Consider the following 25,271-nt stretch of genomic DNA (forward strand, 5'->3'; position numbering starts at 1 on the left):
ACCCACAGAGAGTGAGCGGTCAACACATCTCATTCACACAGAATTCAGAGAGAGGCAGGTTTCCTGATGGGGGAAGGGCTCTATGGTTGAGGAAATCCAGTATGGGCTGTGGATGGAATAGTTTTGATTGGTCCAATAGCTGGGGTTCGATTGGTTGGTCCAATAGCTGGGGTTTGATTGGTTGGTCCAATAGGTGGGGGCTGATTGGTTGGTCCTGTAGGTGGGGGTTAATTGGTTGGTCCAGTAGCTGGGGGTTGATTGCTTGGTCCTGTAGGTGGGGGTTGATTGGTTGGTCCAGTAGGTGGGGGTTGGTTGGTTGGTCCTGTAGGTGGGGGTTGGTTGGTTGGTCCTGTAGGTGGGGGTTGATTGGTTGGTCCAGTAGGTGGGGGTTGATTGGTTGGTCCAGTAGGTGGGGGTTGATTGGTTGGTCCTGTAGGCGGGGGTTGATTGGTTGGTCCAGTAGGTGGGGGTTGATTGGTTGGTCCTGTAGGTGGGGGTTGATTGGTTGGTCCTGTAGGTGGGGGTTGGTTGGTTGGTTCTGTAGGTGGGGGTTGATTGGTTGGTCCAGTAGGTGGGGGTTGATTGGTTGGTCCAGTAGGTGGGGGTTGATTGGTTGGTCCAGTAGGTGGGGGTTGATTGGTTGGTCCAGTAGGTGGGGGTTGATTGGTTGGTCCTGTAGGTGGGGGTTGATTGGTTGGTCCTGTAGGTGGGGGTTGATTGGTTGGTCCTGTAGGTGGGGGTTGATTGGTTGGTCCTGTAGGTGGGGGTTGATTGGTTGGTCCAGTAGGTGGGGGTTGATTGGTTGGTCCAGTAGGTGGGGGTTGATTGGTTGGTCCAGTAGGTGGGGGTTGATTGGTTGGTCCAGTAGGTGGGGGTTGATTGGTTGGTCCTATGCTAAAGTTTTGATTGGTTTAGAGCTTTTCTTGTTCCTATGCTCTTGAACTTCCACCTCGCCCTCCCTCTCCCACTAGAGTTCACAACCTGCCAGAGACAAAACTTACTGAACAGATTCTGGAGAGGAGCAGAGGTGCAGTGGGGTGTAACCATCCTCTGAGAAGGCGTTGGGGTTGGCTCCATATGTCAGGAGCAGCCGCGCACATTCTGCCTGTGCGTTTTCACATGCCTCGTGCAGCGCAGTCTTCCCTCCTGGTGCAAAGTCGACTTCTGCTCCACAGGTCAGTAGGTGCCCGAGGCACTTGTCATAGCCACGGCTGGATGTGATTTGCAATGGAGTCGTGAACTCCTGTTTATAACAGAGGGACCAGATTCCTGCAGAATGAAGAAACAACAGGATATTTAATAGGCGTAGGGGACAGCTGCATTGCAATAAGAGTCTTAGCAACATGTCTAGGCTCATACTGACTGACACATTACTCACCCTTCTAGGTTAACACTTGATCAGAATGATCCATCACTTCCTGCACACAAACTGAGTATTCAGCCCTGTGCAGCCCAAACTGTCTACAGGACATATACTCAGCTCCGTGTATCCCAAACTGTCTACAGGACATATACACAGCTCCGTGTATCCCAAACTGTCTACAGGACATATACACAGCCCATGTACCCCAAACTGTCTACAGGACATATACACAGCCCATGTACCCCAAACTGTCTACAGGACATATACACAGCCCGTGTATCCCAAACTGTCTACAGGACATATACACAGCCCGTGTACCCCAAACTGTCTACAAGAGATATACACAGCCCATATATCCCAAACAGTCTGCAGGACATATACACAGCCGGTGTATCCCAAACAGTCTACAGGACATATACACATCCCGTGCACCCCAAACTATCTACAGGACATATACACAGCCCATGTACCCCAAACTGTCTACAGGACATATACACAGCCCGTGTATCCCAAACTGACCACAGGACATATACACAGCCCGTGCACCCCAAACTGTCTACAGGACATATACACAGCCCGTGTATCCCAAACAGTCTACAGGACATATACACAGCTCCGTGTATCCCAAACAGTCTACAGGACATATACACAGCTCCGTGTATCCCAAACTGTCTACAGGACATATACACAGCCCATGTATCCCAAACTGTCTACAGGACATATACACAGCTCCGTGTATCCCAAACTGTCTACAGGACATATACACAGCCCGTGTATCCCAAACTGTCTACAGGACATATACACAGCCAATGTACCCCAAACTGTCTACAGGACGTATACACAGCTCCGTGTATCCCAAACTGTCTACAGGACATATACACAGCTCCGTGTATCCCAAACTGTCTACAGGACGTATACACAGCCAATGTACCCCAAACTGTCTACAGGACATATACACAGCCCGTGTACCCCAAACTGTCTACAGGACATATACACAGCCCGTGTATCACAAACTGTCTACAGGACATATACACAGCTCCCTGTATCCCAATCTGTCTACAGGACATATACACAGCTCTGTGTATCCCAAACTGTCTACAGGACATATACACAGCCCGTGTACCCCAAACTGTCTCCAGGACATATATACAGCCCATGTATCCTAAACTGTCTACAGGATGTATACACAGCCCGTGTATCCCAAACTGTCTACGGGACATATACACAGCTCCGTGTATCCCAAACTGTCTAAAGGATATATATACAGCCCATGTATCCCAAACTGTCTACAGGACGTATACACAGCCCGTGTATCCCAAACTGTCTACAGGACATATACACAGCTCCGTATATCCCAAACTGTCTACAGCACAAATACACAGCCCGTGCAACCCAAACTGTCTACAGGACATATACACAGCCCATGCACCCCAAACTATCTACAGGACATATACACAGCCCGTGTATCCCAAACTGTCTACGGGACATATACACAGCCCGTGTATCCCAAACTGTCTACGGGACATATACACAGCTCCATGTATCCCAAACTGTCTACAGGACATATACACAGCTCCGTGTATCCCAAACTGTCTACAAGACATATACACAGCTCCGTGTATCCCAAACTGTCTACAAGACATATACACAGCTCCGTGTATCCCAAACTGTCTACAGGACATATAGACAGCCCGTGTATCCCAAATTGTCTACAGGACATATACACAGCCCGTGTATCCCAAACTGTCTACGGGACATATACACAGCTCCGTGTATCCCAAACTGTCTACAGGACATATACACAGCTTCGTGTATCCCAAACTGTCTACAGGACATATACACAGCTCCGTGTATCCCAAACTGTCTACAAGACATATACACAGCTCCGTGTATCCCAAACTGTCTACAAGACATATACACAGCTCCGTGTATCCCAAACTGTCTACAGGACATATAGACAGCCCGTGTATCCCAAACTGTCTACGGGACATATACACAGCCCGTGTATCCCAAACTGTCTACGGGACATATACACAGCTCCGTGTATCCCAAACTGTCTACAGGACATATACACAGCTTCGTGTATCCCAAACTGTCTACAGGACATATACACAGCTCCGTGTATCCCAAACTGTCTACAAGACATATGCACAGCCCATGTACCCCAAACTGTCTACAGGACATATACACAGCCCGTGTATCCCAAACTGTCAACAGGACATATACACAGCTCCGTGTATCCCAAACTGTCTACAAGACATATGCACAGCCCATGTACCCCAAACTGTCTACAGGACGTATACACAGCCCGTGTACCCCAAACAGGAAACAGGAGCATAAAGAGAGGCCTTTCTCGGCACGGTTCTAGTCTGCACTGTGAGCTGATGAGTGAGAGACTTTAAAGGGTTAATTTCAATCAAAGTCTAGTTTTTTTCTTCAATTGAGCATTAAGTAAAAATTACTACTTAAGTTAGGAATTAAGTTTTATTGCACATTAAAGCTGGGGAGTACAAGCTCTCTAAGAGCAGCAGTAGCTACTTAATTAGGGGAGGCAATGGCGTAGTGTTATGGTCACTGGACTATTAATCCAGAGACCCAGAGTGATTGACTGGTAACCTGGGTTTTAATTCCACTATGGCAGATGGTGAAATTTGAATTCAGTAAAAGTCTGGATGACCATGAAACCATTGCCGATTGTTTCAAAGACCCATCTGGTTCACCAGTGTTCTTTAGGGAGGAAATCTGCAGTCCTTACCTGTTCTGGCCTACATGTGACTCCAGACCCACAGCAATGTGGTTGACTCTTAATGGCCTAGCAAGCCATTCTGTTGTACCAAACCACAAGGAACCTAGGCACCAGAAACGGTTAACCCTGCAAAGTCCCCCTTACTAACACCTGGGGGATAGTGTCAAAATTGGGAGAGCGTCTCACAGACTAGTCAAGCAACAGCCTGACATAGTCATCCTCACGGAATCATATCTTACAGATAATGTCCCAGACACCACCATCACCACCCCTGGGTATGCCCTGTCCCACCAGCAGGACAGGCCCAGCAGAGGTGGTAGCACAGTGGTATAGAGTCAGGAGGGAGTTGCCCTGGGAGTCCTCAACATCAACTCCGGATCCCATGAAGTCTCATAGCATCAGGTCAAACATGGGTAAGGAAACCTCCTGCTGATTACCATGTACCACCCTCCCTCAGCTGATGAATCAGTGCTCCTCCATGTTGAACACCACTTGGAGGAAGCACTGAGGGTGGCAAGGGTGCAGAGGTGGTGGCACAGTGGTATTGTCACGGGACTAGTATTCCAGAGACCCAGTATAATGCTCTGAATCCCACCATGGAAGTTGGTAAAATTTGAATTCAATAAATTCCTGGAATTAAAAGTCTAATGATGACTACAAAACCATTCCCGATTGTTGCAAAAACTTACCTGGCTCTGTCCTGCCGGTGGGACAGGACATACCCAGGGATGGTGATGGTGGTGTCTGGGACATTATCTGTAAGGTATGTTTCCATGAATATGATTATGTCAGGCTAATGTCCTTTAGGGAAGGAAATCTGCTGTACTTACCTGGTCTGGCCTACATGTGACTCCAGACCCACAGCAATGTGGTTGACTCTTACATATCCCCTGAGCAAGGATAATTAGGGATGGGCAATAAATGCTGGCCTAGCCAGCGACACCCACATCCCAAGATGAATAAAAAAAATTTTAATGAAAGAATCTGCTCTGGGTAGGGGACTTCAATGTCCATCACCGAGAGTGGCTCGGTAGCACCACTACTGACCGAGCTTACCGAGTCCTGAAGGACATAGCTGCTAGACTGAGTCTGCGGCAGGTGGTGAGGGAACCAACAAGAGGGAAAAACATACTTGACCTCATCCTCACCAACCTGCCTGCCGCAGATGCATCTGTCCATGACAGTATCGGTAGGAGTGACCACCACACAGTCATTGTGGAGACAAAGTCCTGTCTTCACATTGAGGATACGCTCCATCATGTTGTGTGGTACATTGTTTCTATTCAAATAATCATCAAATGCCTCTAATGCAATGGCCCTAGGTCATAATGCTCATTTGGAGAGCCAGTACAGGCACAATGGGCTGAATGGTTTCCTTCTGTGCCATTAAAATTCTGTGTTTCTGTGATTGAACCTGCCTCCACCACACTTCCAGGCCGTGCATTCCAGACCCAAACCACTCGCTGTGTGAAAAAGTTTTTTTCTTACGTCCCATTTGCTTCTTCTGCAGAACACTTTAAATCTGTGCCCTCTCGTTCTTGATCCTTTTACGAGCAGGAACAGTTTCTCCCTATCTACTCTGTCCAGCCCCCTCATCATTTTGAACATCTCTATCAAATCTCCTCTTAGCCATTTCCTCTCCAAGGAGAACAGTCCCAACCTCTCCAATCTATCCTCATAGCTGAAGTTTCTCATCCTTGGAACTATTCTTGTAAACCTCTTCTGCACTCTCTCCAATGTGTTCACATCCTTCCTATAGTGTGGCGCCCAGAACTGTACACAATATTCCAGCTGAGATCTAACCAGTGTCTTGTGTAAGCTCAGCACAACCTCGTTGCTCCAATACTCTATGCCCCTATTAATAAAGCCCAAAGGATACTATATGCTTTATTAACTGAGGTGAGATGAGAGTGACTGCCCTTGACATCAAGGCCACATTTGACCGAGTGTCAAAGCATCAAGGAGCCCTAGTAAAGCTGGAGTCAATGGGAATCGGGGGAAAACTCTCCGCTGGTTGGAGTCATACCTAGCACAAAGGAAGATGGTTGTGGTTGTTGGAGGTCAGACATCTCAGCTCCAGGACATCACTGCAGGAGTTCCTCAGGGTAGTGTCCTCAGCCCAACCATCTTCAGCTGCTTCATCAATGACCTTCCTTCCATCATAAGGTCAGAAGTGGGGATGTTCACTGATGATTGCACAATGTTCAGCACCATTCGTGACTCCTCAGATACTGAAGCAGTCCATGTCCAAATGCAGCAAGACCTGTACAATATCCAGGCTTGGGCTGACAAGTGGCAAGTAACATTTGTGCCACACAAGTGTCAGGCAATGACCATCTCCAACAAGAGAGAATCTAACCATCGCCCCTTGATGTTCAATGGCATTACCATCACTGAATCCCCAACTATCAACATCCTGAGGGTTATTATTAACTAGAAACTGAACTGGACTAGCCATATAAATACTGTGGCTACAAGAGTGGGTCAGAGGCTAGGAATCATGCAACAAGAAACTCACCTCCCAACTCCCCAAAGCCTGTCCACCATCTACAAGGTACAAGTCAGGAGTGTGATGGAATACTCCCCACTTGCCTGGATGAGTGCAGCTCCCATAACACTCATGAAGCTGGACACCATCCAGGACAAAGCAGCCCCACTTGATTGGCACCACATCCACAAACATTCACTCCCTCCACCACCGACGCACAGTAGCAGCAGTGTGTACCATCTACAAGGTGCACTGCGGGAATTCACCAAGGCTCCTTCGACAGCACCTTCCAAACCCTCAACCACTACCATCTAGAAGGAAAAGGGCAGCAGATAGATGGGAACACCACCACCTGGAATTTCCCCTCCAAGTCACTCACCATCCAGACTTGGAAATATATCACCGTTCCTTCATTGCCGCTGGGTCAAAATCCTGGAACTCCCTCCCTAACAGCACTGTGGGTGTACCTACACCACATGGACTGCAGCGGTTCAAGAAAGCAGCTCACCACCACCTTCTCAAGGACAACTAGGGATGGGCAATAAATGCTGGTCCAGCCAGCGAAACCCACATTCCATGAATGAATAAAAAAAAAACTGCTCTCTCTACCTGTCCTGCCACCTTCAATGATCTAGGCACAGATACACCCAGGTCTTTCTGCTTTTGCACCCCCTTCAAAATGTCACCCCTTATTTTAAATTGTCTCTCCATGTTCTTCCTACTAAAGTGCATCACCTCACACTTCTCCACATTGACCTTCATCTGCCACCTATCTGCCCACTCCACCAACTTGTCTATGTCCTTTTGAAGTTCTATACTGTCTTCCTCACAGTTTACAACACTCCCAAACGTTGAAATCGTCCACTGCACACCAAGATCTAGATCATTAATGTATTAATGAATGGTGGGGCAGACTCGAGGGCTGAGTGGCCAACTCCTGCTCCTAATTCAGATGTTCATATGTATCAGGAAAAGCAAGGGTTCCAATACCGACCCCTGGGGAACCCCACTACAAACCTTCCTCCAGCCTGAAAAAGATCCATTGACCATTACTCTCTGCTTCCTATTTTTTAGCCAATTTTGTATCCACGTTGCTACTGTCCCTTTTATTCCCTGAGCAATAACTTTTCTCACAAGTCTGTTGTGTGGCACTGTATCAAATGCCTTTTGAAAGTCCATGTACACCACATCAACAGCATTACCCTCATCGACCTTTTCTGTTACCTCTTCAAAAAACTCCAGCAAATCAGTTAAACACAATTTCCCCCTTTAAAAATCCATGCTGGCTCTTCCTTATCATCCCATATAGAAACATAGAAACTAGGAGCAGGAGTAGGACATTCAGCCCTTCGAGCTGCTTCGCCATTCATTATGATCCTGGCTGATCATCTAACTCAATAGCCCGCTCCCGCTTTCTCCCTAATCCTTTGATGCCCCTAATATCCAAAAATGTATCAATTTCTTTCTTGAATATACTCAGTAACCCAGACTCCACAGAGAATAGTATGTGGTAGAGAATCTCACAAGTTGACCACCCTCTGAGTGAAGAAATCTTTCCTTATCTCAGTCCTAAATGGCCTGCCCCGTATCCTGAGTCTGTGGTCCCTGGTTCTAGACTCCCCAACCAGGGGAAACATCCTCCCTGCATCTAGTCTGTCTAGCCCTGTTAGAATTTTAGAATTTTAAAAGTTTTTCCATGGGACTGCTAATTCTATCCCGAATAATTGTTTCTAGAATCTTGCCCACCACGGAAGTTAAACTGACTGGCTGATAATTCTGGGCTTATCCTTTCAACCTTTTTGGAACAAGGGCGTAATGTTTGCAATTCTCCAGTCCTCTGGCACCTCCCCTGAGTCTGGGGAAGACTGAAAGATTATGGCCAGTGCTCCTGCAATTTCCACTCTCACTTCCTTCAATAATCTTGGATGCATCTCATCCATTCCCGGTGCCTTGTCAACTTTAAGCACCGACAGTCTATTCAACACTTCCTCCTTAACAATTTTGAACCCTTCTAGTGACAGAGTTTCCTCGTCTGTCACCATGGCCTGGGTAGCATCTACCTCCTTGGTACCGCCCTTTTACTATTTATGTGCCTACAGAAGACTTTGGGATTCCCCTTTATGTTGGCTGCCAGTCTTTTCTCATAATCCTTCTTCACTTCTCTAATATACTTTTTCACCTCTCCTCTGAACCTTCTGTATTCCTCTTGGTTCTCAGTTGTATTTTCTACCTGACACCTGCCATAAGCACATTTTTCCTTAATTTCTATCGCCTTTTTCATCCAGGGAGCTCTGGATTTGTTTGCCCTACCTTTCCCTTTCGATGGAATATACCTTGACTGTGCCCAAACCAATTCTTTTTTGAAGGTAGCCCATTGTTCAGCTACAGTTTTTCCCGCCAATCCTTCAGTTCCAGTCTCTCCGGCCCAGCTCCGCTCCTGCCCCATCGGAGTCGGCTCTCCCCCAGTTAATTATTCTTACTCTGGATTGCACACTGTCCTTTTCTATCATCATCCTAAACCTTACGATACAATGACCACTGTCTCCTAAATGTCCTTCCACTGACGCTTGATCTACATGGCCCACCTCATTTCCAAGAGCCAGGTCCAACAGTGTGTCTTTTCTTGTTGGATTGGACACATACTGCTGTAGAAAATTCTCCTGATCACAATCTAGGAACTTTTTCCCCTCTCCATCCTTTACACTACCACAGTCCCAGTCTACATTCGGGTAATTAAAGTCACCCATTATAACTACTCTATAATGCCTGCATCTCTCTGTAATTTCCCTGCAGATTTGTTCTTCTACACCATTCTCACTATTTGCTGGTCTATAGGCTACACCGAGCAATGTAATTGCCCCTTTTTGTTCCCTAGCTCTAGCCAAATAGATTCTGTCCTTGAACCCTCTGGGACATCCTCTTTCTCCAGCACTGCAATGCTCTCCTTAACCAATACTGCCACCCCATCTCCTTTCCTTCCTTTCCTATCTTTCCTTGTACCCAGGAATATTTAACACTCAGTTCTGCCCTTCCTTGAGCCAGGTCTCTGTTATCGCCGCAACATCATATTTCCACATGGCAATCTGTGCCTGTAACTCCCCAATCTTATTCACTATACTCTGTGCATTCACATACATGCATAGTAATCCTGATTTAGATTTTGTTATTTTCTCCCTCACCCCGACTTCACCTATTAACTTACTATTCTCTATACTAGTGCTATCTGTCCCTCCCAGTATTTTGTGCACCCAGGTATCCCTCTCTCATATTTTCTTTTGGTTCCCACACTCCTGCCGAGTTCGTTTAAAGCCCTCCAACAGCATTAGCAAAACATGTCACAGAATCACAGAATCTCAGTGCAGAAGAGGCCCTTCAGTCCATCGAGTCTGCAGCGACAGGTGAGAAACACCTGACCTACCTACCTAATCCCATTTACCAGCATTTGGCCCATAGCCTTGAATGTTATGATGTGCCAAGTGCTCATCCAGGTACTTTTTAAAGGATGTGAGGCAACCCACCCCCACCACCCTCCCAGGCAGTGCATTCCAGACCGTCACCACCCCCTGGGTAAAAAAGTTTTTCCTCACATCCCCCCTAAACCTCCTGCCTCTCACCTTGAACTTATGTCCCCTCGTGACTGACCCTTCAACTAAGGGGAGCAGCTGCTCCCTATCCACCCTGTCCATGCCCCTCATAATCTTGTACACTTCGATCAGGTCACCCCTCAGTCTTCTCTGCTCCAACGAAAACAATCCAAGTCTATCCAACCTCTCTTCATAACTTAAATGTTTCATCCCAGGCAACATCCTGGTGAATCTCCTCTGCACCCCCTCCAGTGCAATCACATCCTTCCTATAACGTGGCGACCAGAACTGCATACAGTACTCCAGCTGTAGCCTCACCAAGGTTCTATACAACTCCAACATGACCTCCATACTTTTGTAATCTATGCCTCAATTGATAAAGGCAAGTGTCCCATATGCCTTTTTCACCACCCCACTAACATGCCCCTCTGCCTTCAGAGATCTATGGACACACATGCCAAGGTCCCTTTGTTCCTCAGAACTTCCTAGTGTCATGCCGTTCATTGAATACTTCCTTGTCAAATTACTCTTACCAAAGTGTATCACCTCACACTTTTCAGGGTTAAATTCCATCTGCCACTTATCTGCCCATTTGACCATCCCATCTATATCTTCCTGTAGCCCAAGACAACCTAACTGTTAACCACCCGGCCAATCTTTGTGTCATCCACAAACTTACTAATCCTACCCCCCACATAGTCACCTATGTCGTTTATACAAATGACAAATAATAGGGGACCCAGCACAGATCCCTGTGGTACGCCACTGGACACTGGCTTCCAGTCACTAAAGCATCCTTCTGTCATCACCCTCTGTCTCCTGCAACTAAGTCAATTTTGAATCCAACTTATCAAATTACCCTGTATCCCATGTGCATTTGCCTTCTTTATAAGTCTCCCATGTGGCACCTTGTCAAAGGCTTTGCTGAAATCCATATAAACTACATCAACTGCACTACCCTCATCTACACACCTGGTCACCTCCTCAAAAAACTCAATCAAATTTGTTAGGCATGACCTCCCTCTGACAAAGCCATGCTGACTATCCCTGATCAAACCTTGCCTCTCCAAGTGGAGATAGATATTCTCCTTCAGAACTTTCTCCAATAGTTTCCCTACTACTGACGTGAGACTCACTGGCCTGTAGTTCCCTGGCTTATCTCTACAACCCTTCTTAAATAGCGGAACCACATTAGCTGTTTTCCAGTCCTCTGGCACCTCCCCCGTGGCCAGAGAGGAATTAAAAATTTGGGTCAGAGCCCCTGCGATCTCCTCCCTTGCCTCCCTCAGCAGTCTGGGACACAAATTATCTGGACCTGGAGATTTATCCACTTTTAAGCCTGCCAACACCTCCAATACCTTGTCATTCATTGTATCAATTTGCTTAAGAACCTCGCAGTCCCTCTCCCCGAGTTTGATACCTTCATCCTCATTCTCTTGGGTGAAGACGGATGTGAAGTATTCATTCAACACTCTAGTGATGTCCTCTGGTTCCACCCATAGATTGCCCTCTTGGTCCCTTATGGTCCCTACTCTTTCCCTGGTTATCCTCTTCCCATTGATATACTTATAGAATATCTTGGGATTTTGCCTACTTTTACCAGCCAGAGCTTTCTCATATCCCCTCTTTGCTCTCCTAATTGCTTTCTTAAGCTCCACCCTGCAGTTTCTGTACTCCACTAATGCCTCCGCTGATTTGTTCCCCTTGTACCTGCTAAAAGCCTCTCTTTTCCTTCTCATCGTAACCTGAATATCTCTGGCCATCCATGGTTCTCTGGGCTTGTTACTCCTTCCTATCGCCCTAGAGCAATCATGTTGAACCTGTACCCTCCCCATTTCCTTTTTAAATGCCCCCCACTGTTCCTCTGTAGATTTCCCCACAAGTAGCTGTTCCCAGTTTTGGCCAGATCCTGCCTTATTTTACTAAAATCCACTCTCCCCCAATCCAAAACATTTTTTTGCAACTTGTCCATTTCTTTGTCCATAACAAGCTTCGTTCCCTCTAAATGTGACGATTCCAATGCACCCCTGGCTGATCCTCCCACACTCTACTCTCCGTAAAGTTAAGGCCAACCAAAACTGCTGAGCGTGTCCTAACTCACAGCAAGTCCCGTTCCCCCATCACCCCTGTGCCTGCTGTCCTACATTGGCTCCCGGTCAAGAAACGTCTTGATTTTAACATTCTAATAATTATTCTCAAGCCTCTCCAGTGCCTTTCCCCTCCCTATCATGACCTTCCAAGATACCAGCACTCCTTTAATTCTGGCCTCTTGAGCCTCCCTGATTTTACTCACTCCACCACTGGCGGCTGTGCCTTCAGTTGATGAGTCCCCAAACTCTGGAATTTCCTTCCTAAACCTCGCCGCTCTTTTCCTCTCTTTCCTCCTTTAAGACACTTCTTAAAACCTACCTGTTTGACCAAGCTATTGGTCACCTGACCTAATTTCAGGAGGGCATTGGATGATGATTTAAATAGAAACAATGGGCAGGGTTACGAGGAAAAGGCAGGAGACTGGCACTGGGTTAAAATGTTCAGCGAGCTGGTGCAGACATGATGGGCCGAATGGCTTCCTTCTACACCATAACAACTCTTTGATACTGTGAATATCTCCTGTGGCTCAGTGTCATACTTTGATAACATTTCTGTGAAGTACCTCGAGACATTTTGTTACATTAAAGGTGATGTATAAATAGAAATTGTAGTTACTGCACTGTCGGGGGGTGCCGGAGTGAATTGGGGGCGGGGGGTGGCGGGTGCTGTGTTCCCTATGAGAGGGAAGACAGGGAACTGTTTGGAAGAAGAGCAGGGGATTCTTCCCAGAGTCCGAGGCAAATATTCATCGCTCAACCTACATCACATCAACAGATTACCTGGTCATTGTCGCATTGTTAGTGGGAGCTTGCTGTGCACAAATTGGCTGCTGTGTTTCCTATAATGCAGCAGTGACTACATCCCAGAAAGTACTTCGGAGTCTTCTGCCATTGTGAAAGTTGCTGCATTAATCAAGATCTGCTTGTCTAAATCAAATAGATTAAAGCACTCTCCTTCCATTTAACACTTTTAACACGCTCTTTCCATTTAACACACCTCGGTCAAAGCAAAAATAACAACAGAAAATGCTGGAAATACTCAAATTCTGCCAGACCTGGTGTAGAGAGAGAAACAGAGTTAGCGTTTCCGGTCAATGACCTTTCATCTGGATAGTACGATTCTGATGACACATCAATGAGCTGAAACATTACCTCGGTTTCTCTCTGCACAGATGCTGCCAGACCTGCTATTTCCAGCATCTTCTGTTTTATTTCTGATTTCCAGCATCTTCAGTATTTTGCAAATACTGCATGCTTTGCAGTTTATATTTAACAGCTGATGTGCTTTTCCAATTTCCAATGCCTTTGCACCTTCAGCACACAATCTCTCACAGAGTCAAAACCCCAAATACGCTAGGATCTCGGAACCCCCGATTCCCCCTAAACCCCCACCGTCCCCCCGAGATGCCCGGTCCCTCCCAGACCCCCCAACCCTCAACACGTTGCTTGTACAACTCACATACTCAGCGCTCGGAGGTTGTATCTGTAATTCTTCCACTGTTCTACATCGCTGGTGTCAAAGACAACATTGGGGTGGAGGTGACCTTGCTCAGGGTCAGTGATCAGAAGGACAAGTGTCTCCTCATCCCCGAGCATCAATGCCTGCCATAATTCCCAGGCAGCTCCCTCAGCTTTGGAGGTCACAATAACATTTGACATGATTCAAACTTCCGACAATCTTGCTGCTCACACAATGCTGTTGACTTTACATTGGAGATTTCTCCGGTCACACTGAGCCCTCCAGGCTGTGTCCAGCTGAATTGCAGTTTCTGCTCAGCTCCCCGGCCAGTCCAGTCTGCTTCTATTTTCTGCTGTTGCCTGGCTCGTGACTCTTACTGGCTCTGAGACAAACTGGAGCTTCAGTTTCCATTCTGGTGGCTGGGACATTCACCCAATCTCACAGGACTGCTGGCAATTGGAGGTACCTGAATTTGTCTCAAAGTTAATTAACGTTAGGGGCACAACTTCACACTTTGACTTACCCGAATCAGAGAATGATACAGCACAGGAGGAGGCCATTCAGCCCATCGTTCCTGTGCTGGCCCTTTGAAAGAGATATTCAATTAACCTCACTCCGCTGCTCTTGCCTCATAGCCCTATGAAATTTTCCCCTTCCTATTTTTATCCAAACCTCTTTTGAAAGTTTCTACTGAATCTGTTTCCACTGCCCTTTCAGGCAGCGTGTTCCAGATCACAGCAACTCACTATGGAAAGAATTTCTCCTCATCTCCCCCTCTGGATCTTCTGCCAATCACTTTAAACCTGTGACCCTGTGATTCCCGACCCTCCTGTCACTGGAAACAGTTTCTCCGAATTTCCCCTATCAAAACCCTACATGATTTTGAACACCTGAATTAAATCTTCCCTTAACTTTTTCTGCAGAAGCTGAGGTGAACATTTGTCCACAGGGTTTGGGCGTCGCTGGCTAGACCAGCATTTATTGTTCATCCCTTGTTCACAGGGCATTTAAGAGTCAACCACATTGCTGTGGTGGCCAGACCAGGTAAGGGGCAACAGATTTCCTAAAAGGCATTAGTGAACCATCGACAATAGCTTCAGGGTCATCGTTGGACCTTTAATTCCAGATTTTTATTGAATTCAAATTCTACCATCTGCTGTGGTGGGTTTCGAACCCGGGTCCCCGGAGTATTCCCCTGGCTCTCGGGGTTACTAGTCGACAATACCACCCTGCTCATCGCCTCCCCTTTCAGCTCATCCTACGATAAAGGGTTTGTACTCTATCTGCTTCCAGTTTGCAAAGCGGGGACCCAGCATGCCTTTTTTTACACAGCTTCATCAAATTGTCTTGCCATCTCTTAAAAATTGTGTACACACATCCCAGTCTGCACCTTTTAAAACTCTACCAGTTAGTTCATGATGCCTCTTCACAGATTATGCACCAAAATAAATCACTCAGTGCTGAGAAGTGTTAAACTTTACCTGGCGTGTATTTGCGCTGCCAAGTCTCTCCATCTGTGACTCTCCCCTTGTCCGTTTACAGATAACATGATTCCCGGAAAGTGTAGGCCAGAGGCCTTAATCACTAAGTTTTGCAATGTTATATTTTTGCATTTTATTTCTGCTTTGCTCTTGATTTTAAGAGGCCTGTATTAAACCTGCAGTGAATTTTTAAAAGTTACTTTGTAGACCTTGATTTAAAACAAAGTGTGATTGTGCATTGATTAAGCCAAGCAATGAATCAGTTAGGTAATCAATAGTAATCAGTAGTGATATTATTAACTATGGACTTGGTTTTCCCCTCTCCTTCACTTTGTTTTCATACTGCTCAGGCCATGTTCGTAGTTGTGGTTTTGCTTTGTGCTTTTCCTCTGGCTAGGTTTATTAAAATAAAAACTGTTTTCTATTGTCTGACAGGAATCAATTCTCACTGCCTTCAATGGCACTTGAACAACAACCTGGACAATGGATAACCTTGTACATGGAGTCAGCAACAATGGTGTAGAATCAGGAGATGGAGTTTGATTTTTTTTCATTCATGAGATGTGGGCTTCTCTGGCTGGGCCCAGCATTTATTGCCCATCCCTAGTTGCCCTTGAGAAGGTGGTGGTGAGCTGCCTTCTTGAACCGCTGCAGTCCATGTGGTGTAGGTACATCCACAGTGCTGTTAGGGAGGGAATTCCAGGATTTTGACCCAGCGACAGTGAAGGAACGGAGATATATTTCCAAGTCAGGATGGTGAGTGACTTGGAGGGGAACTTCCAGGTGGTGGTGTTCCCATCTATCTGCTGCCCTTGTCCATCTAGATGGTAGTGGGCATGGGTTTGGAAGGTGCTGTTGAAGAAGACTTGATGAGCTCCTGAGTGCAGATTGATGGATTGTATAATCTGATTAATTAAAGGAGGAGACACCATCAGAAGCTGTGTAAACAGTCTGAATATTGCGAAATCTGCTTGCCTCGCAGTGCCTGAGAGAAGAATTTGAAAAGGACTCATGGCTCTCAGGCTCCTATTTTGAGAAAGTCCGGAGGAACTCTGCAGAAAGTGGAATGGAGCCAGAAATCGGATTTAAAGGGGCACAGCATCGGGGGTTCGGGGATGCTGCCAGGGTGGATTTGTCAACCACACAACACTGTGGATGAAGGGACATCACCGGAGTGACTGAGCAGAGAGTGGATCCCCTGTGCAGGTTAATCAGAGACCTGGTAATGGACAGACTAAGGGGAAATTCACCATTTTGGGGAACTGTCTTGAGCAGGAGAATTTGGGGTTAACTGGAGTTAACATGGAGCTATTACAAAATCGTCATTCTTCAATTCAGGGAGTGCTGCACTGTTGGTGGGTCAGTACTGAGGGAGTGCTGCACTGTCCGAGGGTCAGTACTGAGGGAGTGCTGCACTGTCCGAGGGTCAGTACTGAGGGAGTGCCGCACTGTCGGAGCGTCAGTGCTGAGGGAGTGCTGCACTGTCGGTGGGTCAGTACTGAGGGAGCGCTGCACTGTCGGAGGGTCAGTACTGAGGGAGTGCTGCACTGTCGGAGGGTCAGTACTGAGGGAGTGCTGCACTGTCGGTGGGTCAGTACTGAGGGAGCGCTGCACTGTCGGAGGGTCAGTACTGAGGGAGTGCTGCACTGTCGGTGGGTCAGTACTGAGGGAGCGCTGCACTGTCGGTGGATCAGTACTGAGGGAGCGCTGCACTGTCGGAGGGTCAGTACTGAGGGAGTGCTGCACTGTCGGACGGTCAGTACTGAGGGAGTGCTGCACTGTCAGAGGGTCAGTACTGAGGGAGTGCTGCACTGTCAGAGGGTCAGTACTGAGGGAGTGCTGCACCGTTGGAGGGTAAGTACTGAGGGAGTGCTGCACTGTTGGAGGGTCAGTACTGAGGGTGTGTTGCACTGTTGGAGGGTCAGTACTGAGGGAGTGCTGCACCGTTGGAGAGTCAGTACTGAGGGAGTGCTGCACCGTTGGAGGCTAAGTACTGAGGGAGTGCTGCACTGTTGGAGGGTCAGTACTGAGGGTGTGTTGCACTGTTGGAGCGTCAGTACTGAGGGAGTGCTGCACTGTTGGAGGGTCAGTACTGAGGGAGTGCTGCGCCGTTGGAGAGTCAGTACTGAGGGAGTGCTGCACTGTCGGAGGGTCAGTATTGAGCGAGTGCTGCACTGTCGGAGGGTCAGTACTGAGGGAGTGCTGCACTGTCAGAGGGTCAGTACTGAGGGAGTGCTGCACTGTCGGAGGGTCAGTACTGAGGGAGTGCTGCACTGTCGGAGGGTCAGTATTCAGGGAATGCCAAGCCTCTTCCTTGGCGTTGAATAGGTCAAGCATCCTTTGAATGTCCTGTCCAGAGTGAACCATCACGGAGCAGCTCGCAAACTGAAGGTCGGGGATGTCCATGGTGTAGCGATTAGTTTCTGCCCGGAAGTGACCAAGATTCAAGTGCTTCCTGTCAAGAGGATTCTGACGCTGTGAAATGCTGCCCAATGTTTTGAGTCCAGTATAACTTTGGAATTCTTTTCTTGGGGAACCTTTGGAACCACCAGAGTTCACCCTGATGTCCTGACTAATATTCATTCCTGAATCAACATCACAAACAGATTGTGGTCATTATCACATTGCTGTTTATGGGAGCTTGCTGTGCACACATTGGCTGCCTACATTCCAACATTGACCACACTTCAGTGGCTGTGAAGCACTTTGCAGGGTCCTGAGATTGTGAAAGGCGCTATATAAATGAAAGATTTTCTTCCTGAAGTGCCCTCGTTCAGCTTGAAGGTAAATGCTCATAGCCTCTCCCATGTGTCTGACCCTCTGGCCCGTAGCCACAGTCTGGCGAACTCACCCAGTCTCTCTGATGTCCATTGCAGCTCCTCCCTGGACCCCTCGATGACCAGATTCACTGCTGTGCCCCTGCTGAAAAGCTGCTGCACCCTCTGGATGTCTCCTGTGTACAAGGCATTGTGAATCAGCCGATCCTCACACAGCAGCAAGCGTTTCTGAACCCCCCGACACTTCCTGTAGAGACCAGGGTTATCCGCCCTTCTCCCCCGGGACAGACAGTAAGTCTGACAGCGTCTGCGGAGTTCCTGGTCTTGCATTGCCTCTCTATCCAACTCCAGGGAACGCAATGCCTTGGAGCTGAAAACAAAACTGTGGCGAGACATGGCCAGCCAGGCACAGAAAGATCCCTCTCCCAGCCTCTGAATACACCGGATAATGTTCCAGCTCCCAGCTCAGGGTGAGTTCACTGACTTTCTGCTGGTGCCAGTCACTGCCCTCAGCTCCGAAATGTTCAGCTGTTGTTTCTGTAACCCAGGAAGCCCTGCAGGAACCTTGTTTACCAAAGTAAATGCTGCAAATATATTAACGCTGACATCACCACGTTAACAAGAGACACTGTGCAGTGTGACTGCTTCATCTACCAGGAGGCAAACTCTACCCCAGTACTTGGGAATTGGAATGACGACACCCACTCCCTCAGTGTGAGGCCATAGGCCAGAATTTCCTGCCCCCATTGGCATCAGGCGGGTGTGAGTGGGACAATTTGGCAAGAAGGCCAAAAATCGGTTTTACGCTGTCATGAAACCAGTTAGTCATTGTCTGCTCTGCCTGTCAATGGCAGGCAGGAGGCAGTACGAGTGGAGGAGGGATTAAGAGGGTTATCCACCTGAATGTGCAAGGGAGGAATCTGTGGAGTCAATGACTCCCTCCTGGGGAGCGAACTGAGGGTGGACGTGATAGGAGGGAGTGATGGGTATGAGGGGGGCAGAGTGAGCTGAGGGTGGGAGGGTGAGGGGGTGACGATAGCAGTAGAAGTGATGCTGGGGGTGATTGGGTGATTGGGTGGGTCTCAGGGGTAGACACTGACCCTGGGGGTGGGAAGGGGGAGGTCGGGGAGGTCAATGTGGATTGGGGTGGGATTCTGGGGAAGGTAAGGAATGTGCACATTCACCTGGACCTCCTGGAAAGACAAGGGTTCGGGTTGGTAGGTGACGCTGGGGGGGTTGAGGGTGATGCCAGGGGGGGTCAGTAGTGATGGAGGAAAGGACATGGGTGACTGGGGGAGGGGAAAGGATGGGGGAGTTGAGAAGAAACCTCACTCTGACCCTGGTTTTGAAATGGAAGCAAGCAGAGCCTCATGTTGGACGGGTCCAGATGCTGCATTGGGAGGGTGATCAGGGGGTGGGTACAGATGCTGCATTGGGAGGGTGATCAGGGGGTGGAGATGCTGCATTGGGAGGGTGATCAGGGGGTGGGTACAGATGCTGCATTGGGAGGGTGATCAGGGGGTGGGTACAGATGCTGCATTGGGAGGGTGATCAGGGGGTGGGTGGAGATGCTGCATTGGGAGGGTGATCAGGGGGTGGGTGGAGATGCTGCATTGGGAGGGTGATCAGGGGGTGGGTACAGATGCTGCATTGGGAGGGTGATCAGGGGGTGGAGATGCTGCATTGGGAGGGTGATCAGGGGGTGGTTGGAGATGTTGCATTGGGAGGGTGATCAGGGGGTGGGTGGAGATGCTGCATTGGGAGGGTGATCAGGGGGTGGGTGGGGATGCAGATCGGCTCAGACAGACACTGAGAGGGACCCCCAGCAGACAGCAGTGAAAATGCTCGGGACACTGAGGGGAGTGTGATGGATTTGAAAGTCAAAGATTTCCAGTGCTTTGCGCAAAGGAGGACCAAAGAAGCAGTGCAGGCACGATGGGCTGAATGGCCTCACTCTCAGCTCTATCATTCTCTGATCACCAAATACTTCAGGCCTGCGTGTGCTTTGAACATTCAGAGAATCATCCCACATCCAGCCCAATCCCTCCTCAAGACTTTCATCTTCAACCAACCACGTTAAATAACTAAAATGGTTATTTTACTGATTCCCATTTGTGAGATTTTCCAAGTAACTCATCTCCTGACTCCCCAAAGCCTGTCCACCATCTACAAGGCACAAGTCAGGAGTGTGATGGAATACTCCCCACTTGCCTGGATGAGTGCAGCTCCCACAACACTCAAGAAGCTTGATAACATCCAGGACAAAGCAGCCCGCTTGATTGGCACCACATCCACAAACATTCACTCCCTCCACCACCGATGCCCAGTAGCAGCAGTGTGTATCATCTACAAGATGCACTGCAGGAACTCACCAAGACTCCTTCAACACCTTCCAAACCCATGACCACTACCATCTAGAAGGACAAGGGCAGCAGAGACATGGGAACACCACCACCTGGAAGTTCCCCTCCAAGTCACCATCCTGACTTGGAAATATATCGCCGTTCCTTCACTGTCACCGGATCCAAATCCTGAAGCACCCTCCCTAACAGCACTGTGGGTGTACCTACACCACATGGACTGCAGCGGTTCAAGAAGGCAGCTCACCACCACCTTCTCAAGGGCAACTAGGGATGGGCAATAAATGCTGGCCCAGCCAGCGAAGCCCACATCCCGTGAATGAATAAAAAAAAGTATGAGGTACACGTAATTTAACACACATTGTAGCTGAACACACCACAGTATAGAACAAATTACAGATACAACCGAGGCAGAGTCTATGGAATTTCTTAAGAAAACACCCAGACATTAGTCCCACTGTAAGTCAACCAATCTCACTGAAACTTTGTCTTTCTTACGAGGTTTCCACTCTCCATCCTTGAAGATCCTGCCTTGGAATTCTCTCCAAACATTGCTTCTAATCAGACAGCATTAATGATGGCCCACCTCACCTTGCCTTCTCTCTGGATTGCTGAGTGCCTCATCACTAGCTTACAAACTTTCAGATCGGTGGCCATGCCAGGCTGAACTCCTCTACTCTACAGGAGTACCTTTGCCCCAACAGCCCACAGTACGGAGTCAGGCTGCTAACTGCAGCTCTTTATGAAATTCAGCGTCTATTTCATTGCTTCCTTCTTTTAACAGACTGAACGGGCCTATTCCTGTCCCTGTGTCTGTGACACTTCTTGACTGCCTCAACTGTCTCCCTGAAGAAGCCTTGTTCACTGACCCTTGAACGGTTATGGGAACCTATCAAAACACTCCCAGAGGGCCCCACCCTTGTTACTAGGCAGGAACCACTGCAACCAGAATTGGAACATCCTGTACCTTTGGATGTTATAACCTCCACCAATCAATGGGTTTTGTGACAAATGGCAGGATATGAAGAAATGAACACTTCCCTGTGACTCTTGGGGGATTACTTGCACTCTCTGTGGGTAATGGTACCATTTCCATGCTTGCTTCAGTGTGAGGCTGTTCCGCACTCGGCAATGGGATCGTGGTGCCAGCATAAGAAGCTAGGGCTACACCATCTTCAACAATGCAATGAACCTCCAGACCTGGATTGAGATGAACTTTCTGTTTAGGCCTCTGTAGTTTGGGCCTTTGCTTCTGCACGGAAGGATGATTTGAGTGTAACCATGTCTTGCTGATGAGATTCAACTGTGGGCTGCAACTTATTTTCGTTCAGGGATAGTCAGCATGGCTTTGTCAGAGGGAGGTCAGGCCTAACAAATTTGATTGAATTTTTTGAGGAGGTGACCAGGTGTGTAGATGAGGGTAGTGCAGTTGATGTAGTTTATATGGATTTCAGCAAAGCCTTTGACAAGGTCCCACATGGGAGACTTATAAAGAAGGCAAGTGCACATGGGATACAGGGTAATTTGATAAGGTGGATTCAAAATTGGCTTAGTTGTAGGAGACAGAGGGTGATGACAGAAGGCTGCTTTAGTGACTGGAAGCCAGTGTCCAGTGGTGTACCACAGGGATCTGTGCTGGGTCCCCTATTATTTGTCATTTATATAAACGACATAGGTGACTATGTGGGGGGTAGGATTAGTAAGTTTGCGGATGACACAAAGATTGGCCGGGTGGTTAACAGTGAGGTTGAGTGTCTTGGGCTACAGGAAGATATAGACGGGATGGTCAAATGGGCAGATAAGTGGCAGATGGAATTTAACCCTGAAAAGTGTGAGGTGATACACTTTGGAAGGAGTAATTTGACAAGGAAGTATTCAATGAACGGCATGACACTAGGAAGTTCTGAGGAACAAAGGGACCTTGGCGTGTGTGTCCATAGATCTCTGAAGGTGGAGGGTCATGTTAGTGGGGTGGTGAAAAAGGCATATGGGACACTTGCCTTTATCAATCGAGGCATAGATTACAAAAGTAGGGAGGTCATGTTGGAGTTGTATAGAACCTTGGTGAGGCCACATCTGGAGTATTGTGTGCAGTTCCGGTCACCACATTATAGGAAGGATGTGATTGCACTGGAGGGGGTGCAGAGGGGATTCACCAGTATGTTGCCTGGGATGAAACATTTAAGCTATGAAGAGAGGTTGGATAGACTTGGGTTGTTTTCGTTGAGCAGAGAAGACTGAGGGGCGACCCGATCGAGGTGTACAAGATTAAGAGGGGCATGTATAGGATGGATAGGGAGCAGTTGTTCCCCTTAATTGAAGGGCCAGTCATGATACTCTGTTCTTTGTTCTTAGGTGTCAAACCTGACACATGGACTTCAGTAGCCGTTCATCAAGGCTCCCTGTCTTCATGGTAATCAGGCCACATTGGCTTATTATCAGGCAAAACTATCAGGAGGTCACATGCACCTTCTTTCATTACACCATTTAAGGAGCCTTGGTGAGTTCCTGCAGTGCATCTTGTAGATGGTACACACTGCTGCTACTGTGCGTCGGTGGTGGAGGGAGTGAATGTTTGTGGATGTGGTGCCAATCAAGTGGGCTGCTTTGTCCTGGATGGTGTCCAGCTTCTTCAGTGTTGTGGGAGCTGCACTCATCCAGGCAAGTGGGGAGTATTCCAACACACTCCTGACTTGTGCCTTGTAGATGGTGGACAGGCTTTGGGAGTCAGGAGGTGGGTTACTCATCGCAGGATTCCTACCCTCTGACTTGCTCATGTAATCACATTATTTATATGGCTAGTCCAGTTCAGTTTCTGGTCAATGGTAACTCCCAGGATGTTGATAGTGGGGGATTCAGTGATGGTAATGCTATTGAACATCAAGGGGTGATGGTTGGGTTCTCTCGTGTTGGAGATGGTCATTGCCTGGCACTTGTGTGGTGCGAATGTTACTTGCCACTTGTCAGCCCAAGCCTGGATATTGTCCAGGTCTTGCTGCATTTGGACATGGACTGCTTTAGTACATAGCCCATGCCAATTGGCTCATGGCTCAGTTAGTGATCCAGAGATTAACTTTGAGGTTCTGCTTTTTAGTTCAGCCCCTCGTTGCTCATACTCCCCAAGCAGAACCTCTTTCCCAGTCCTACCTATCTCGTTGGTATCTACATGGACCATGACAACTGGATCCTCCCCCTCCCACTGCAAGTTCCTCTCCAGCCCTGAGCAGATGTCCTGAACCTTGGCACCGAGCAGGCAACACAGCCATCTGGGCTCCCGCTCTTTGCTGCAGAGAACAGCGTCTATCCCGCGGACTATACTGTCCCCAACTACCACTACATTCCTATTAACTCTCTCTGCTTGAATGGCTTCCTGTACTATGGTGCCATATTCAGCTTGCTCCTTTTTCCTGAAGCTTTACTTTTGTCCATACAGCTGCAAGAACCTCAAATCTGTTGGACAGTTGCAAAGGCTGAGGCTCCTCCACTTCTATATTCTGGGTCCACATACCTGCCTCGTTTGCAGTCAGACCCTCCTGTCCCCGACCAAATCAGAAAAACCTAGCCTAAGAGGTGTGACTGCCTCCTGGTACAACACATCCAGGTAATTTTCCCCTCCCCAGTGAACCACAGTGTCTGCAGCTCAGCCTCCAGCTCAATAACTCTGAGCCAAAGCTCCACAAACCGTAGACACTTACTGCAGATGTGTTTGCCCTAAATAGCACTGAAACTGGAGCACCCACATTCTGCAATCACAACACATCACCTGGCTGCAAGCTCTATTATGTGTTAATTAATTAATTATTTTCTAAATTAATGTATAATTAATAAATCCTACTACTTCAAATTAGTTTTGCTACTGCAGTAACGCTTACTACAGGCCTTACAATTATTGATAAATTATGCAAGTTTTGAAAGATAAATGAGCAAAATACTCACCAAACAATCACTTACCTGTTTCCCTGTGATGTCACACTTTGGTTTTCCCCAAATGCAGTCGGTCCACAGACTGAGTCACACTGCAGGCGCCGCTCTCTCTCCTTCTCGTGCTGATTTATACTCTGAAGTCTCACCGCTCTCTCCTCTCCCTGCACTGACTTATACTCCAAAGTCCATAAGACCATAAGACGTAGGAGCAGAAGTAGGCCATTCGGCCCATTGAGTCTGCTCCACCATTCAATGAGATTAGGGCTGATCTGATAATCCTCAACTCCACTTTCCTGCCTTTTCCCCATAACCCTCGATTCCCTTACTGATTCAAAATCTATCTCAGCCCTGAATATACTTAACGACCCAGCCTCTACAGCCCTCCGTGGTAAAGAATTCCACAGATTCACTACCATCTGAGAGAAGAAATTCCTCCTCATCTCTGTTTTAACTGGGATACCCCTTACTCTGAGATTATGCCCTCTGGTCCTAGACTCTCCCACGAGGGGAAACAACCTCTCAGCATCTACCCTGTCAAGCCCCCTAAGAATCTTATATGTATCAATCTGATATCGCCTCTCATTCTTCTAAACTCCAATGAGTACAGGCCCAACCTACTCAACCGCTCCTCATAAGAAAATCGCTCCATACCCGGGATCAACCTAATGAACAATCTCTGGACTGCCTCCAATGCCAGTATATCTTTCCTTAGATAAGGGAAGCAAATCTGTTCACATTATTCTAGGTGTGGTCTAACTAGTGCCTTGTATAGTTTTAGCAAGACTTCCCTATTTTTATACTCCATTCCCTTTGAAATAAAGGCCAACATCCCATTTGCCTTACCTATTACCTGCTGAACTTGTATTCTAGCTGTTTGGGATTCGTGTACAAGGACCCCCAAATCCCTCTGTGCTGCAGCTTTCTGTAGTCCTTCTCTATTTAAATAATATTCAGCTCCTCTACGCTTCCTGCCAAAGTGCATAACCTCACATTTTCCCA

General features: G+C 47.8%; 1 protein-coding gene across 1 annotated transcript in view; it reads right to left on the reverse strand.

Moving 5' to 3' along the window:
* The window catches only part of asb10 (ankyrin repeat and SOCS box containing 10), a 41,552-nt gene extending 23,168 nt beyond the window's left edge, over window positions 1-18,384 (reverse strand). Inside the window, exons 1-3 of the mRNA XM_078539749.1 lie at window positions 18,063-18,384; window positions 13,735-13,902; window positions 1,002-1,269 (exon numbers count right to left, since the gene is read on the reverse strand). Coding sequence (XP_078395875.1) covers window positions 1,002-1,269; window positions 13,735-13,902; window positions 18,063-18,384 — 758 coding nt within the window. The remainder of the gene's footprint in view (window positions 1-1,001; window positions 1,270-13,734; window positions 13,903-18,062) is intronic.
* Between the last annotated feature and the right edge of the window lie 6,887 nt (window positions 18,385-25,271).

Source organism: Cetorhinus maximus, chromosome 4, assembly GCF_964194155.1.
Source record: "Cetorhinus maximus chromosome 4, sCetMax3.hap1.1, whole genome shotgun sequence".
Classification (NCBI taxonomy): Eukaryota; Metazoa; Chordata; class Chondrichthyes; order Lamniformes; family Cetorhinidae; genus Cetorhinus; species Cetorhinus maximus.